The 18,554-nt window shown below is 38.8% G+C and overlaps 1 protein-coding gene and 1 long non-coding RNA gene across 2 annotated transcripts; one reads left to right on the top strand and one right to left on the bottom strand.

Annotated features, from left to right (window-relative positions):
* Positions 1 to 112: 112 nt before the first annotated feature.
* LOC137100144 (uncharacterized) lies at positions 113 to 18,099 on the top strand. Its single transcript, XM_067477779.1, has 30 exons — positions 113 to 513; positions 3,197 to 3,371; positions 3,956 to 4,183; positions 4,416 to 4,532; positions 5,050 to 5,183; positions 5,270 to 5,314; positions 5,425 to 5,464; positions 5,897 to 5,980; positions 6,097 to 6,213; positions 6,463 to 6,602; positions 8,520 to 8,588; positions 8,807 to 8,940; positions 9,246 to 9,354; positions 9,438 to 9,512; positions 9,689 to 9,832; positions 9,975 to 10,056; positions 11,853 to 11,933; positions 13,533 to 13,790; positions 14,016 to 14,135; positions 14,566 to 14,699; positions 14,786 to 14,830; positions 14,941 to 14,980; positions 15,413 to 15,496; positions 15,613 to 15,684; positions 15,747 to 15,886; positions 16,833 to 16,969; positions 17,249 to 17,357; positions 17,441 to 17,515; positions 17,690 to 17,833; positions 17,960 to 18,099. The coding sequence occupies exons 1-30, from the start codon at positions 370 to 372 to the stop codon at positions 18,044 to 18,046; spliced, it is 3,363 nt and encodes a 1,120-aa protein (XP_067333880.1). The 5' UTR covers positions 113 to 369; the 3' UTR covers positions 18,047 to 18,099.
* LOC137100480 (uncharacterized) lies at positions 10,417 to 13,526 on the bottom strand. Its single transcript, XR_010910917.1, has 2 exons — positions 13,025 to 13,526; positions 10,417 to 12,200 (listed from the first exon to the last, which is right to left on the bottom strand). It is a non-coding gene; the product is annotated as an uncharacterized lncRNA (long non-coding RNA).
* Positions 18,100 to 18,554: the final 455 nt, after the last annotated feature.

Here is an 18,554-nt window from a genome sequence, read left to right as displayed (position 1 = left end):
CACGACTGTCCTCAAAATTTATTTTAGTGTTAGAAAAGGCATGAATTCATCCAAGGTTTAGGGTGAGGTCAATGGAAACGCTTCAGCTATGACTCTGCCCCCCGTCGCTCCTACTTTCACTTTCCAAACGTCACTGGAAGCAAGAACTGAGGAAACGTCCGCGGGCAGCTCCACAGAAGCAGCTTTGATTCGCTCACTTCCGCTTGTTTTCATCTGATACTTTGTAGTTATTTGGTTTCGCGTCGCTCGTTTGCGGTTTGACGGTGCGCAAACTGCGGACGGGCCTTTGCGAAAGCTCTGCTCTGCGCTCACTGACCCGCGCGACGCGTTGGTCGGTTTGTGATCTCGCGCTATTTCTCGCAGAGCAGAATGGACCCGCTGTACTTCTTCGAAAGCCATGAACTCCTCCAGTTCTTCCACCGCCATAAGACAGAACTGTCCTGCATGGACAAGCCGCAAAGCTTCCTATTCCAGCTCAGGGACCACGACCTGATCCCGAAGGACATATCCAAGGTGAGGTGGTGAAACGGCAGAGTGACGCATTTGTTCTTTTACCCTCTTTCAGGTGACGGAGTGTGATTTGAATGAAAGGCGCTGGCGCGTGAGAGCGGGAAATACAAGAGGAGAGATTATAATGTAGATTTTAAAAATTGCAGCGCTCACTGCTGGGTAATAAATATTCTACGAAAAAACGTTTATGCATTCAGTTACCGTATGGGCATTTAAAACTTAAAGATTTTCTTATCAGTAGACAAAGTACGGTGGCACTGAAGCTCCAATCACTGTAATTTGAGAAAAGGCACAGCATGTAGAAGCAAGACTGTAAAAAACAAACAAACAGCAAAAAGGGCAAACCGCAAAATGTAGCGTTCAGCAAAAGAGAAACAACACAACCATGTGAAGAAGAAATGCTCTGCAAAATAAATACAACACAACCATGCGAAGAAACATAGTGTAAAAAAATAACACAATGAAATGAAGAAATGCTCGACAAAAAACCTACAACACAACAAAGTAAAGAAACGCTCTGAAAAAATCAAAACACAACCAAGTGAATCACGCTATGCAAAAAAACCACAACGCAGCCAAGTGAAGAAATGTTCTGCAAAAAACCACAAAGCAGCCAAGTGAAGAAAATAACAACACAGATGAAGAAACGCTCTGCAAACAACAAGACTAAATGAGGAAATGCACTTTAAAAAAAACACAACGCAACCAAGTAAAAACAGTGCAAAAAACAACACAATGAAGTGAAGAAGAAATATTCTGCAAAAAACCACAACACGACCAAGTGAATCACGCTATGCAAAAAAACCACAACGCAGCCAAGTGAAAAAACTCTGCAAGAAAATAACAACACAGATGAAGAAACGCTCTGCAAACAACAAGACTAAATGAAGAAATGCGCTTTAAAAAAACACAACGCAACCAAGTAAAAACAGTGCAAAAAGCAACACAATGAAGTGAAGAAGAAATGTTCTGCAAAAAACCACAACACGACCAAGTGAATCACGCTATGCAAAAAAACCACAACGCAGCCAAGTGAAAAAACTCTGCAAGAAAATAACAACACAGATGAAGAAACACTCTGCAAACAACAAGACTAAATGAAGAAATGCGCTTTAAAAAAAACACAACGCAACCCAGTAAAAACAGTGCAAAAAACAACACAATGAAGTGAAGAAGAAATGTTCTGCAAAAAACCACAACACGACCAAGTGGAAAAAATACTCTGCAAAATAAATACAACACCATCATGTGAAGAAACATAGTGCCAAAATCAACACAACTAAGTGGAAAAAACGCTCTGCAAAAAAAACACAACACAGCCAAGTGAAGACACATAGTGGAAAAATAGAACACAACCAAGTGGAAAAAAAACCCTCTGCAAACAATGCAGCCAAGTAAAGAAATAGTTTAAAAAAACAACACAATAAAATGAATAAACGCTCTGTAAAAAACCACAACACAACCAAGTGAATCACGCTATGCAAAAAACCACAACGCAGCCAAGTGGAAAACCTACAGCAAAAAAACAACACAATGAAGTAATGAAAGAAATGTTCTCCAAAAAAAAAAAAAAAAACACAACAAAGTGAAGAAATGCTTGCAAAAAACAACAAAACCAAATGAAGAAACACTGCAAAAAATCACAATGCAGCCAAGTGAAAACAGTACAAAAAAACAACACAATGAAGTAAAGAACAAAATGTTCTGCAAAAAAACACACAAAAAAAACAATGAAGAAACTGTGCAAGAAAATAACACAACCTGATGAAGAAGAAATGCTCTGCAAAAAAGAAAACAAGAAAACCAAGAGAAACATGCTCTGCAAAAAAACACAACCAAGTGAAGAAATGATCTGCAGAAAGCAGACCACTCAGAATTTCACAATTGGGACTGAGGGTTGTTTGGCCCTCTTTGCACTGGAGGGGGTTTAGGCCCAAAATGTTGATGTCTTAAGTGACATTCATAAAGTCGCACTCCTTGGTTCACATTAAAGCTGACAGACTGTGGCAGTGTGGTACTGGGCAGGTACATGTTGTGTACGGTGGAATTAGTGTTTCTTAAAATTCTAATATTAATTTTTAAAGTCTTTTAGAGTCTAGGTTCAAAGGAACATTGCTCACTTTGGCCAGTTAAGAATCTTGTAAAACATGTTACTGCGTAGCTATCATTTAACTTAGGCAATGTTCTTTATTACCTTCACAATCATAGTAAACAGACTGTAAAAAACATTTGAGTTGCATTAAGGAAAAGCTGATGCCAAAGTAAATATTTGTATTAGATGGCAAACATGAATGTTGTAATCGCAGCGTTCTGCCCTTTAATTCAATGTCTGTAGAGACTCAAGCAAATATTTTCAAAAGAAAAAAGTGTACCCATAGCATAATGACATGTTGGACCTTTGTAAAATTATAGAAATAATCTTTCACTTCTCTCTACATACATAATCATATCATACTTTCCTTTAAATCAGTTGAATTAATGACGTTCAGTCTTCAGTAAATGTATCTGCATTTCTTGTAATCAAAGAGAAGATCTCGATGAGGTCACTCAGCTTCAAGAGCCAATATGACAAATTAAATAGTCACTGATGTTTTGAACCATTCATCATGAATTATACCAACTGATTGAACATTTGGGGTCATATCCTCCAACCCCCCTTTCTCTATAATTGTTTTTGTGTGTGCAGAAGGTGATTCGCATGAGGATTAGGGAAAACCAGAAGAGAGCCATTTATGAGATGCTGGACTGGTTTGAGACAGAACGACCAAAGCACATCCGCAAGTTCTGGAGATGCGTCTTCAAGGAGACGATCTTAAATGAATACCCATCACTGCGACTGCTGCGCAACAGTCTCATGGATGGTAAAGATTTATTTATTATGGTCATCATCAGGGTGAAGGGTAATGAAGTTTTCTTTGATTACCTTTGCTTTGGTTTAATGACTTTTAGACATGGTCCCTGACAGAGACTTGCATATATGTTGTCTTTGGTTCAGCTTTCTGAAACTCTATTTGCTGTTTAGTCTGTGCAGAAGCTTAGTGTCCACTTCCAGATTAGTCATTAAATTAAGATTAATTTTCACCAATTCTCTTTGGTAATTGGTGCAATGTTTCATACTTTTCAACCTTCTTAGCAGGTACAGTAGGTTGTGCCGTGCCTCTCATAGAACTTGCTACAGTTCTGGTTTGGTTCACAGCTGCAATCAGAGTGACTTCATCATGTTATTATAGATGCTTAAATGCATGTTTGGGACTGTTTTTCATGCTACACAAACTATTTAGGATGAGACTCATCCCTGATAGTACTGATGATATGGTGTCCAAACACCTAAAGTACCCCAAAATGTGCAAAAGCACAGATAAATTTACATTACAAAAGTAAAAAGACATTTTGAACACAACAGTGTTCAAACAGTAAATGTTCTTAAATGTTCTTTCAACTCCAGGGTCTTACCGTGATGACCTGCAACCCTTTGAGAGTGTGGAAGACGAAGAGCTGCACGAAAACAAAAAGAAGGGCTTCTCAGAAGATAAAGAGGAAGAGAAATCCAAGAAAAAGAAGGGGAAACCGAGGAGTAACAGTGTGTGTGATGATGTTGAGGAGGAGGAGCAGCCTGGCCCATCGGCTCAGGTAACCCCAGGTCAGAAGAAGAAACCCAACAAAATAAGCTTCTGTAAGTCACTTCCTCTGCAGAGTATACTACACTCTAACATTCACTGCTGCATATTTTTTTTGCTGTTAATTATTTTTTAATGTAAAACTCATTATCAATATTTATGAAGAAGTTAACCTGTTGTCGGCTTGTTGCAGAATCAGAAAGTTTAAAGAGGAGGACATTTAAATCAGTGACGAAAATGTTCTTATTTGGAACCAAGGAATGTAATTATATGGTTGTAATGTCACAGCTTCTCCCTTGAAAATTGGAGAGAAGAATATTTGGACCTGGCCTATATATAAGTTTCAACTGCCTGTGACCTGTGGAGAATTGGAGGGGACGCTGAACAAAAGCAGACTGGCTAAAGGTTAGAGGAAATTAAATCTCATTGAATGAAATGACTGAAAAAGTAAAAATGTGGATTGATTAAGGAAAGACTGGGCTCCAAAGGTTGTGTTTGATGTACACTGGAGAGACTTGGGTTTAAGATTATAAGATAGATATCAAATGAAAGTTCAGAATTTGGTATTCGCACCTACATAAAGTAGAACAAGACATATCTCTCAAAGTGAACAAAAGTATTGGAACGTTTGCTGACCAGTTCTCTGTGTGTTGCTCAGAACACCAGTGGTTTCTTTCTTTTTCAGGACAAAGTTGCTGTATTGGTGTTTCAACAATGATTTCCGCTCTTTTATCAGATTCAAAATGACTTTATTTTTCTCCGTTAGACAGCTGTCTGGCTTAATTTTGATGTAAAACCTAAAGCTTAGAGTAGTCTGTCCATATTTATTTATAGATGAACACGTGTAACTGGAAAAATGCTTCAACACACGAGTGTTAATTGGGTTAAGATGAAAACGTTCCTGATTTCATGTCTGTTTCAGGGGAGGCGTGTATTTTGTTCCAGAAACAGTGGTTTACTCCAGGTGAATTTGAGAACCGTGCAGGGAAGAAGAGCTGCAAGAACTGGAAGTGGAGCATTCGATGTAATGGCACCACACTGGGAAAACTTATACAGGTCTGCTGAAAAGTACATTTGATATACACACAGACTGTAGCATGGCTCACTCCACTCACTCATTGTCCTTTGTTTTTCCACTGCAGGAAGGGCACCTGGAAGCAGCACCATACAAAGGAGGGGCTAAAAAGGTAAGAAGAAAAAAAGGTGAAAATGCATAAATATATTGTGACTCAGTAGTGAATCGTCTTGGGTTTATTTACTCTGACCTGAGCCATATCCTGCTTCTTCTTCCTGCTAGACAAAGAAATCACTGTTTCCATCTGATGTTCCAAATACAGGTTTGTGATGAGTTCAAAACACTGATTTTAGTAAACTACAGGACTATTCCTGACAGCTGATGGAGCAGCCCTGCATCCCCACAAACTGTTAAAAAAGCATCTGTTACCTTACGTATAATTCAAACATTAAAGCTAACATTGGAACCACACCTGTAGACATAGGAGCTGATTTGTCTCTATAAATGTAAATGGATTTTAGAACCTGTTTCTAAACATATTTCCATGTCATCATCTGTTACTCAGATCCTGTAGCTTTGTAGCTATGTATAATTTGTTTTTTCTAAGTTGTGATGTGTGACATGAGAGATTCAGATTTGCATATCTGAGCGAAACATGTATAGACTAAGTTTGAGCTTCCTATTTGCTAATGTAAAATAAATTATTTGTAGGTATGTGCATACATGGCCTAAAGCCACGTCCTTCTTTCTTTAGTGTCTGACAGAGAAGAAAATGAAAATGAGGAAGGTGAAGATCAGTTCTCTTCAAATGACAAAGAAAGCTCCACAGATGATACAGGTACAGGATTCTTATTTCTGATATGTAGTGATGAGTTCTCCATTACGTTCAGCAGTTTGTGCAGCATCCTCCTCTCTCTCTGTGTTAATTTTACATACAACACATGTCCATTACAGAGGATGAAGAAGAGGCTGAGCAGCAGCCAGTAGCTGATGATGACAGTAGAAACTTGGTGTTTAAAGTTACATGTGGAGCTGCATCTGGGACCCTCCACAAAAAACGATTTGCATCAGGTACTGTTTGCGATTTAGGCTATTCATGTAATAGTTGGAACATTTCACTCTAAACCAAAGATGGGGAATTGATTATATTGAAGTTCCTACAGTCAGGACAGCACAGTTAAAAAGCTAAATATGTCCATGTGTACATCCTGTGTGGTGTCTTGTGTTTCTTTAGGTATGATAGATCTGTGAGCAGTGTCATGACCTAAATAAACCAAACTCAGCATAATGTCTCCCCTGTAATCTTTCTACTCCCACTAGGGACTCGTGGGAAGAGTATTCGTACTGAGACGAGGTGGATGAGTCCTGAAGAATTTCTAGAAGAGGAGTCTGGTCAGACAGACGGTTCCTGGAAGAAAGTCATCAAGTGTGAGGGAAAACCGCTTGGCAACCTCATAGAGGTAACTATGACCAAAGTGATGTCATAATATCGTCACAGTCCACTGGGAACATGATGAACTGGTAAACGTGCATCTTTGTTTGTCTGTGTGACACAATCTGAGAAAGAAAGAGGTGATAACGACACGTTAAAGGTTTAATCCTTAATCTTCCAGTCACTGATGATCTGCAGTTACCCGTGGTAACAATTTTTTTGAGCTACAGGTTGAAAATATAGTGTGATTTCATGAAATATCAAGACTTGGTATCAAACTCGTTTCCTTCGGTCCTAGTTTGAGCACTTATAAATGAATGCCATGAACGTTCCCTCCATACATTATAATGTCACTACTTCTTGTGGAAAAACACTTCCCGTCAAGGTTTGTATTAAAATCACAGGTGGACCCAAGAGAAACAAGACGAGGGGAAGTGTGACAAGATAACTTTATTACCAAATACAGGGGGGAAAGACAAGGGAAGGTTAACAGTTATTAACTTCAATGAGAACAACAAAACCTGGCACGATAATAACGGCTAGAGGACACAAGTCAAGGCAAAGACTCCAACACAAACTAAGGAACTAAACAAGGACGGAGCTAGCAAGCCCAAGAATCTGAATTTGAAAATAAGCATGAACCAAAATGAAAGAGCTAAGGAATTCAAGAGAAAGAGAACATTAGCACAGAAATTACACAGAAATTAGAAAGTAAACATGAACCAGGGCTATGGAAACAAAGAAACTGAATAGGGGAACAAAACAAAGGAATTCAATGAGGACAAGGCAAATAAGGAGCAAGTGAGTCACTATGTAAACTGAAAAAAGCCCAAACTCAATGTAAATATATAAACGAGGAAGCTAACAATACTGAACATAAACATAGAGGAGAAAACACTAACTACTAAGGGCAGATACAAACACTAAACCAAAGCAATCAGTGCACAAAATACAATCCAAAAGAAGCACAAGGAGAAATGACGAGAAGCTGGCAGGGAACTAGGCGGAGAGCTGGGTATAAATGGACCGAGGAACAGATGAAAACAATCAGCTGATGATGACTAGTGAAGCTGGCCGGATGAACTATGGAGCAGGAAGTGAGGGGAAAGAGGTTACAAAATAAAAGTCTGAAATAGGAAGTGAAGCTGGGGAAGACAAAATGAAGACCATGGCCAGATCATGACACCTCCAGATGACATCACTTGGTGGAACCTTCAGTTCACATTATGTCATCTCGTTGCTCAAACTATAGAAGTTGTAATCATGCTCAACCTGCTTTTCCAGAGCTCCTCCAGATGACATCATCTGAACTCCTAATAATGAAAATCATCTGGAGGAGTTTTTCAGCTGGAAGCAGAGAAAAGTTTTAATACAGGGAAGTTTAAAAGCATTATTGTACATTTCCATCGTAAACTAAAGCCAAAGAAAGGAAGAAAGTTTTCCTTTAGGAATTACAACTTTAATTTGAATTGATTCTGTCTATAATTGTTTGCAGTTATTCAATGCACAGAACAAACATAAAGAGATGAGCAGAGAAGAAACCATAAGAAGACAATGAGGTCAACTATAGTGCTTTGAAAATGCTCGATTGCACTTGTTGCCGCCAAGGGTGGTACAACCAGTTATTAATTTTAAGGGGCAATTGCATTTTCACATAAGACCAGGCAGGTTTGGAAAGCTTTTTTCATTTGTATTTACTCTGGTTATCTTTGTGTATTCCTAAAATTAATTAGATAATCTGAATCATTTAAGGTGACAAATATATAAATAAAAAAAAAATTAAAAAGGAAGGGGGCAAATAGTTTTGTTAAAACACTGTAAGACATAAGCCGTTTGAGGAAATTGTGACTCAGCGCTAAAAGTGACCTGTGGTCTGAAATGAAGCGAGAGACTCACAGGAATTTGTCAAACAAATAGAAAAACAGTGTTAATTTGTGTGTTTCAGGAAGGAATCTTGAAGACCCATTCACTGCTGTGTTTATGCAGATTTTGTAAACCAGATGAGACAGAGCTGGTAAGTTTATCAGCTTCAGACACGAAGCATGTCCTCATCTCACACTGAATATGTTTTTGTTTTGTTTTTTTATTAAAAAATGATGCTGGTAAATCGTATAAAACCTGCGTCTGTCTCATTGAGCTACAGTACAAATCTGAACGAGGAACATTTTTCTCTCCGGGGCTTTGCACTAGTGCAGAAAGTTAAACGTGTGTCGTGTGTATTCGTCTCGGCAGGAGAATCAGAAAAATGATGACGACTGTTGCGTCTGTAAATGTGATGAAGATGCAGAGCTGGTGGTGTGTGATTACTGCCCTCGCTCCTTCCACCAGAGGTGTCACCTGCCCTATGTAGACGACACCATTTTGAAGTGAGCATTGATAAAATAACAAACCAGCCATAATAATCAACACATTTTTTTGCTACAAAAACAGTTTTTTTTTTTTTCTTTATTGTGGACAAATGTCTCTCTCTCTCTTTCCATGTTTCCTCTCTTCACTGACATCTATCTAATAAAATTTGAAAATACACATGTAAAACAAGCATATAGAATAGAATAGTATAAAGAAGTCTATGTTCTGCTCACATTGATTAAGTGTGTGTGTGTGTGTGTGTGTGTGTGTGTGTGTGTGTGTGTGTGTGTGTGTGTGTGTGTGTGTGTGTGTGTGTGAGCAGGGAAAATGGGAAATGGATGTGTACGTTCTGTGTATTAGGATGTTACACTTACATAGACGAGATGGAAATGAACGAAGCTCTGTCCCGCCAAATATCAGGACGCATGCTGGTGAGCACTTTGTCTGTCTCTCTGTCTGGGGGTGTGTCCTCCTTCATGTCTGTCGCTCATCCTTTCTGTTCTTACATCCACAGCAATGTCAGTATCTCCTCCTGCATCTGCGCTGTGCTGACGAGGATCAAACATTTGCTTCAGACCCAAACCTCATTGTGAGTCTCTTACTCCTCCATCCCATGCACCTGTTATTTAATTTGAATCAAATAAGGTTCAGTTTAAAGATCAGGTTACGGAAGGAATCACATTATCAGCAGATCTTTGGACTGGAATTAAATGAACAAATTTAAGTGTTTCATTCAGCATTTCCTTCATATCTGCTCACCCACAGTTGTCAGATTACTCAACTGTTATCCAGACTCCGATGTGGCTGAGCCAAGTAGCAAACAAACTGCAGACCAGAGAATATGAAACAGTTGGAGAGTTTGTGTCCGACGTTAACCTCATTTTCACCAATTGTGCCGAATATAACCGAGTAAGAAACATTTACATTTTTCCTTTAATGAGTTTAAGGTTTTTGGTTGTGGTGCAATATGAAATTTTAAAAAGTCACCAACATTAAGATAAATGTTTTCAGCCAATCTGGTGACAGGGACTGTTCTGTTCTGTTTTTGCAGGATAACGCTGAATTCCGTGCCAAGGGAAATCGACTGAATGAGTTGTTTGATAGAAAATTTAGGAGCGTGTTCAACATCTTATAGACTGTTGACTTTTAAACTGTTTGCAGACACAGGATCTTTTAGTTAATGGTTATGAATGAGATGCAGGGATATGTCATTTGTAATGTCTAATACAGCTGACGTTTAATGATGTTTAATACAAGACAATTTCCTTGTATGTGAAAACCTTAACAAACAAACTATTCTGAAATATTCTAATTTAACCGGGTGTTAACATATAGAACATTTAAGTTACACTATACTCAGTACAGCATGTCATTTTATGATGATCTTCAATGTGCCAGTTTGTTTAGTTTATTTTTAAAGGGGCAGTATTGTGCATTACAAAGTACTTGTTAAACAGGACATATTATATGTGTTTTTGTATTCAACAGAAAAACCAAAAAATTAACGTATTTTTAGTTGTACGTTAACTGTCGTGATAATGTGTGTCGCTATTAAATTATGTTCCAAAATGAAGCTAAACATACTGAATGTAGAAAAACCTTCCCAAAATTTAAGTTCGGCTCACAGAGACCTCCATATTGGGTCCACAAGCCAAAAAAAGTACACAGTCACACCCACCTGCTCACATTTTACATCCATCATTCACTGATCTGATTGGCCCATTGACTTCTCCAACTGGCCAATCAGAACTGAGGGGACTTGAGGTACAGGTGACCTTGACCTTGAGTATGCAAAATATGGCCTCTTTAACATTTATTTGTGATGGGAACCAATTATGTTGTGTTTCAACCCTCTGTGAAGGGTTTTATTGTTGTCAAACATTTCTTAAAAATATTTCCTGTACCGTTACATTACAACCATTGTAATTGACAGGTTTTTATGCTTTTATTTAAAATAAATAAGAATATCTATACATTTGTGCACATGTCCATTGTGATGTCAATGTTATTTTGGTAAACTGTCCTTTTAAAAGTAAAATCTACAGTATTTATTACTTAGACCTGACACCTATTTCATCTATTGCGACCGATGATCCTTTAATCCACAACTAAATCTGGAAACATTTCACGGGTTTCATACATTTCAAATTATTTTGTAAACATTTCCTAAGCATTAAGCTTCCTGAAATGTCCCACACAAGCAGTAAATTGCTGCTTTATGGCAGCATGTTGAAACATTACAGAGCTAAATGTTGCTCTGTATGTAAATGTAAAATTTCAAATCTCAACAAGCAGGAAACAGTTCAGGTGTGGATCAAGAGAACTTTGGTTTAAACTGGGCTTTTCTTTTAGTGGAATGTCACAATACATATTAAGTAGGCAAAGGTGGGGGGTTAATATTTTCTATAAACTTTATCATCATTAACGTTCACAGAGAAAATCTGATTTACAGAACTGATATACAAATGATACAACAACATAACTGAAGTTATAGGGGGGAGCTGTGGCTTGGGGGTGAGGGCTGTATGAGAACGTTATTCCTCATGAAGCATGGTTACTATGGTAACCTAACCTTTAGTAGGACCAGGTGTATGACTGTAGACAGCACATGCATGTATGTCTATGAAATATGTTTTTTTTTTTTTTTTTGCATCCTGCCATATTCTCCCGTCATTGGAACGTTTTTATCAAAAATCTCTGTTCTGCATAGAAATATTACTGCTTCCAATGTTTGTAATAACATAAGTGGAGCAGGTGTCCTATACTTTGAAGAGTACAAAAGTATATATAATATATTATAAGTGTTTGGAGAAGCATGTGACTTCTGAATCTCACTTAAAAAAAATTATTAGAAGCCATATAATAATATAAAGCTATTGGAAATAGAAGAATAAGATTTGTTTTGTAATGAGTCTCCCTTTTTTCACAGCGAACTTAGAGGACAATGTGGACAAAGTTCAGTCTTCTGGCAGTGTGGTACAGTGGTGTGCGCTGGTGGAAAAAGCCAGTGGTACGAGACTGTAGTGACGAGCTGCAGTGTTTCTGCGTTTCTGTCTCGCTTTAGATGATGTCCCGCTCTCTGCCGACGCATTTCCTACCGGGATGTAGTAAACGTGAAATGACGTCACACCGTGTTAACTGTTGGGGACGCAGCGCCATCTTGTGATCAGTGTGTTCTGCTCGTTGCCGGCTCCAGTGGTCAAAGTGCGGGGGGCGGGGCGGTGCGGGGCGGTGCGGGGGACCTGCGTCTCTTTGGTTTGCCTAAAAACGTGTTTAACTGGAGAATAGAAGAGAGGAAGGGTAAAGAAAATGGACCCTACCTGGAGGAATCCGTTTGCAATAGCAAGCAAATAGTATTTGGAAAAAAACTAACACCGACAGTTTTCTAGTGGCTCATTACAAAAGCTGCTAATTCACAAGCCGCCAGTTCTAATGTGTAAATCCTCGGTTCACCATTGTGTTCCACTAATTTCTGTTGCTCCTGTGTGATTTACTGGATAGAGTGCGTGAGGGTTACAAACTGTAATGTGTGCAGCTCTGAATTTAAATGAGAGTTCTACTTCTTAATAAGGCATTTTTTTTATTACTCTAAATATTGTAAAGCTGTTTACTTGTGTGGAATTATAATCTCTAAGAGTGTGATGTTGGTGCTTTTATAATAAGTGAGCTTTAGCAGGTGCATGTGCAAGTAAGTTTGCTTCAACAATTATTATCTTAGGGAGTAGACAGCTGCAGGACAAGTTATCTATTGCACACACACAAACAAACAGTTTAGTTAAGGCACAGCAAAACAGGGAGGGAGTTTAGCAATGGAGATCAGGAAGGGGAGGAAATAAACTGGGAATAAGAGTTAGAGTGAAGCTGCAGTTAGTTTGGATCCTCTTTGACTGTCACTGTGTCAACGGACTTTTGAAAGAGAGACAGGAGAACGTTTGTCCATCACGCACATAGCCGACAAATAATACTAAATACCGAGGCTCGGCTTCGCATCGCCGACGGAGATCCGCGAACTTTCTCCCAAATGAACCCTACGCAGACAAAAGCCAACTCCGAATGCGGAGCAGGAAGGGAGAAGAGGGGGAGGAGTGGATCAGTGCTTACCTGATGTCTTACCACGTTTCTGTGCTTTTCTTGTTCTGTTCTCTGTCTCTTTATTGTGCAAATAACCCGATCCTCGGTTCTTCACCATGTCGGGGGATGGAAAGACACACCTGAAGATGGCTCCAGGTAATCGAGCGTTCACGTCATCAGTCGTTGTTGTTGTTGATAAGTGTAGCGAAACAGCCAAACACTCTCTGATTCCCTGTTTGTATTTGTCTCAAGTATAGTCACGAAGAAAATACAGTTTGGGTTAATGTGCTAATTAATGTGTTTAGCTTTTTAGAGCCTCACCAGCAGCCAGAGGAGCTCAGCTTTTTCTCAGCATGGATTATATAAATGTCACCTTTTTACTCAGAACTTTCTATTATACCTGTTGTATAATTCGTTTTTTCTAAGTTGTGATGTGTGACATGCGATATTCAGATTTGCATATGTGAGCAAACTAGATTCTTATTCCCAAATGTGAAAGAAGTGATCTGTATGTGCAATCACCTCATTCTTCCCTTAGAAAATGAAAACAAGGAAGGTAAAGATCAGGTTTCATCAAATACCAAAACAAGTTGCACAGATGACACAGGGGCAGGACTGCACGAAAACAAAATGAAGCATTTCTCAGGAGATGAAGACGAAGTGAACTCAATGAAAAAGAAGAGGAAACAGAGAAGTAGCAGTGTGTCTGATGATGATGATGATGATGATGAGCAGCCTGGCCCATCGTCTCAGGTAACCCCAGATCGGAGGAAGGAACCCAAAAAACTACGCTTCTGTAAGTCATGTAATGTGCTCAGTAACAGCACTGTCACTCTGTTTGTAGTTTTTTAAATTTGTTTTATTGAGTCTAGATGTCAGGATCAATATTTATGAAGTAGTTTCCCTGTTGTGGCCTTGTTGCAGAATCAGAAAGTTAGAAGAGGAGACCATTTGAATTTCCCTGACACAAATATTCTTATTTGGAAGCAACAAATCTAAATATATGGTTGTACTGTCACAGCTTCTCGCGTGAAGAATGATGAGAAGAATGATATTTGGACCTGGCCTCTGTATAAGTCTCAACTGCCTGTGACCTGTGGGGATTTGAGGGGGACGCTAAAGAAAAGCAGACTGGCTAAAGGTATTTGGTTGCATGTATTTTGTTTGCTATAACTGCATCTTTCCATCACTTTGGTAGAGGTTAATCTTGGTCCCAACAATACTTTTCCATTCTTACTGCATCTTCTCTGTCTTGGTTTGGCCTCTGTGCTTCTTCTCATGAAGTTTTTCCTCATAATCAGCTAATTGTGACCCCTTCACTGCTGTTTTCAGGTTTTTCTTGAAAGCCCTCACTAATTCTGTCATCCGCTGTCGGGTTTTTTTTTTACTTTGCTGACCTGTTCTGTGTGTGTTGCTCAGTACACCAGTGGTTTCTTTCTTTTTCAGGACATTCAAAGTTGCTAATTGTACAAATGAATTGGCCTTGGACACGTGTAACTGGAAAAATGCTTCAACACACGAGTGTTAATTGGCTTAAGATGAAAACGTTCCTGATGTCATGTCTGTTTCAGGGGAGGCGTGTATTTTGTTCCAGAAACAGTGGTTTACTCCAGGTGAATTTGAGAAGCTTGCAGGGAAGAAGAGCTGCAAGAACTGGAAGTGGAGCATTCGATGTAATGGCACCACACTGGGAAAACTTATACAGGTCTGCTGAAAAGTACATTTGATATACACACAGACTGTAGCATGGCTCACTCCACTCACTCATTGTCCTTTGTTTTTCCACTGCAGGAAGGGCACCTGGAAGCAGCACCATACAAAGGAGGGGCTAAAAAGGTAAGAAGAAAAAAAGGTGAAAATGCATAAATATATTGCGACTCAGTAGTGAATCTTCTTGGGTTTATTTACTCTGACCTGAGCCATATCCTGCTTCTTCTTCCTGCTAGACAAAGAAATCACTGTTTCCATCTGATGTTCCAAATACAGGTTTGTGATGAGTTCAAAACACTGATTTTAGTAAACTACAGGACTATTCCTGACAGCTGATGGAGCAGCCCTGCATCCCCACAAACTGTTAAAAAAGCATCTGTTACCTTACGTATAATTCAAACATTAACGCTAACATTGGAACCACACCTGTAGACATAGGAGCTGATTTGTCTCTATAAATGTAAATGGATTTTAGAACCTGTTTCTAAACATATTTCCACGTCATCATCTGTTACTCAGATCCTGTAGCTTTGTAGCTATGTATAATTTGTTTTTTCTAAGTTGTGATGTGTGACATGAAAGATTCAGATTTGCATATCTGAGCGAAACATGTATAGACTAAGTTTGAGCTTCCTATTTGCTAATGTAAAATAAATTATTTGTAGGTATGTGCATACATGGCCTAAAGCCACGTCCTTCTTTCTTTAGTGTCTGACAGAGAAGAAAATGAAAATGAGGAAGCTGAAGATCAGTTCTCTTCAAATGACAAAGAAAGCTCCACAGATGATACAGGTACAGGATTCTTATTTCTGATATGTAGTGATGAGTTCTCCATTACGTTCAGCAGTTTGTGCAGCATCCTCCTCTCTCTCTATGTTAATACTACACACAACACATGTCCATTACAGAGGACGAAGAAGAGACTGAGCAGCAGCCAGAAACTGACGATGACAGTAGCATCATGGTGTTTAAAGTTACATGTGAGACCCTCATGTGACATGTGAGCATAATGTCTCCCCTGTAATCTTTCTACTCCCACTAGGGACTCGTGGGAAGAGTATTCGTACTGAGACGAGGTGGATGAGTCCTGAAGAATTTGTAGAAGAGGAGTCTGGTCAGACAGACGGTTCCTGGAAGAAAGTCATCAAGTGTGAGGGAAAACCGCTTGGCAACCTCATAGAGGTAACTATGACCAAAGTGATGTCATAATATCGTCACAGTCCACTGGGAACATGATGAACTGGTAAACGTGCATCTTTGTGCGTCTGTGTGACACAATCTGAGAAAGAAAGAGGTGATAATGACACGTTAAAGGTTTAATCCTTAATCTTCCGGTCACTGATGATCTGCAGTTACCCGTGGTAACAATTTCTTTTTATGCTGCCACAAATTTGTTTTGAACAGCCACTTTTTTCAGAAATGCCACAAGAAGAGCAACAGGTGTTTGTTCACATGCAGCCAAACAAATTCACATTTTCATAAATTTGTTAAGAGTAATTGATTTTTTGCTACACGTGATATGAGCAACATGTTAGTGGAATGGCATAAATATGTAAATTGTTTGATTCCATGAAGTCGCCTTCACTGACCTCATTCCTAGTTGATCCTAGTTTGAGTAGCACATATAAATTAATGCCATTAAAGTTCCCTCCGACTTCCATACATTAAAACACACCCATTCTTCTCGTGAAAAAACGCCTCCAGATGACATCACTTGGTGGAACCTTCCGTTCAGATTTCGTCATCTCGTTGCTCACACTGTGGAGTTTGTAATCATGGTCAACCTGCCTTTCCAGAGTTCATCCAGATGAATTCATCTGAACTCCTAATGATGAGAGACTCCTCTGGGTGACGTCATCTGGAGGAGTGTTATTTTATATTTTAGTACAGGGTAGTCAGAGGGAAGTCTAAAAGCCTTATTGTACATTTACACCGTAAATAAATACAACTTTAATTCCATCACATGATTTTGTTGTTTTTTTAAATTAATAAATGCTGCTGGTAAATTGTACAAAACCTGCTTCTGTCTCATTGAGCTACAGTAAAAATCTGAACAAGGAACTTCTTTCTCTCCGGGGCTTCGCACAATAGTGCAGAAAGTTAAACGTGTTGTGTCCGTTTGTCTCAGCAGGAGAATCAGAAAAATGATGTTGAGTGTTGCGTCTGTAAACGTGATGAAGATGCAGAGCTGGTGGTGTGTGATTACTGCCCTCGCTCCTTCCACCAGAGGTGTCACCTGCCCTATGTAGACGACACCATTTTGAAGTGAGCATTGATAAAAAGATAAACCAGCCATAATAATTTTGTTGCTACTGTTTTTGGATGTTTCTCTCTCTCTCTTCATGTTTCCTGTCTGTCTCTTCACTGACTTCTATCAATTAAAATTAGAAAATGAACATGTAAAATAAGCCTTTATTCAAGTGTAATTAACTCAGTGAAAGAATATAAATACGTCTGTGTTTTCCTCACATTGATAGTGTGTGTGTGTGTGTGTGTGTGTGTGTGTGTGTGTGTGTGTGTGTGTGTGTGTGTGTGTGTGAGCAGGGAAAATGGGAAATGGATGTGTACGTTCTGTGTATTAGGATGTTACACTTACATAGACGAGATGGAAATGAACGAAGCTCTGTCCCGCCAAATATCAGGACGCATGCTGGTGAGCACTTTGTCTGTCTCTCTGTCTGGGGGTGTGTCCTCCTTCATGTGTGTCGCTCATCCTTTCTGTTCTTACATCCGCAGCAATGTCAGTATCTCCTCCTGCATCTGTGCTGTGCTGACGAGGAACAAACATTTGCTGCAGACCCAAACCTCACTGTGAGTCTCTTACTCCTCCATCCCATGCACCTGTTATTTAATTTGAATCAAATAAGGTTTAGTTTAAAGATCAGGTTACGGAAGGAATCACATTATCAGCAGATCTTTGGACAGGAATTAAATGAACAAATTTAAGTGTTTCATTCAGCATTTCCTTCATATCTGCTCCCACAGTTGTCAGATTACTCCACTGTTATCCAGACTCCGATGTGGCTGAGCCAAGTAGCAAACAAAGTGCAGACCAGAGAATATGAAACAGTTGGAGAGTTTGTGTCCGACGTTAATCTGATTTTCACCAATTTTACCAAATACAACCAAGTAAATAACATTACATTTTCCATTTAGTATGAGTTTCTGTTTTTTTTTTCTGTGGTGTAATATGAAATAAAAATCATCAGCATTAAGATTGATTTTCAGCCAATGTGTTCTGTTCTCTTTTTGCAGAATAACACTGAAGTCTGTGCCAAGGGAAATCAACTGAAGGAGTTATTTGATAGAGAATTTAGGAGTGTGTTCAACATCCGTGAATAGAATTTTAGGAAATGGCTATTAATGAGATGCTTTTTAAAAGATGTCAGGGATCTTTTATTTTGTGTAATACAGCTCTGTCTCAAATAACTTTGCACCAACTCACCAAGACAAATTTCTAGTATGTAAAAAGCTACTTAAGCAATATCACATCAGCGGCCGAAGACATTATGCGTAATATGGCCTCTTTAACATTTGTTTTGTGATGACAACTGATTATGTTTTAACCCACCGCGAAGGAGTTAATATTATTGATTAATATTTTTGAAATATTTATTTGTATATAATCCTCTGAATTTTTATTGATTGATTGTGTTTTCTGCTTGTAGATGCTGGTTTAAAAATGAATAAAAATGTAAACATCTGTGCACATTTCCACTGTAATGTCAATGACATGTCTCTGAATTGTTTTGATAAATAAAGTTAAATCTACTGTATTTCTCCCATTTAAACAAGAAGACTGTCACCTGCTTTTACATCTATTCTGACTGATGAGCCTTTAATCCACAAC

The sequence above is a fragment of the Channa argus genome, chromosome 15, assembly GCF_033026475.1.
Source record: "Channa argus isolate prfri chromosome 15, Channa argus male v1.0, whole genome shotgun sequence".
NCBI lineage: Eukaryota > Metazoa > Chordata > Actinopteri > Anabantiformes > Channidae > Channa > Channa argus.
The sequence above is the reverse complement of the archived record's forward strand: the minus strand, read 5'-3'. Positions and strand labels throughout refer to the sequence as shown.

Coding starts and splice junctions, on each gene's coding strand:
- LOC137100144 (XM_067477779.1), top strand. CDS start 370: ATGGACCCGCTGTACTTCTTCGAAAGCCATGAACTCCTCCAGTTCTTC. Junction 6,603..8,519: donor CGCTTGGCAACCTCATAGAG/GTAACTATGACC, acceptor TGTGTGTTTCAG/GAAGGAATCTTGAAGACCCA. Junction 15,497..15,612: donor AAGCTCCACAGATGATACAG/GTACAGGATTCT, acceptor TGTCCATTACAG/AGGACGAAGAAGAGACTGAG.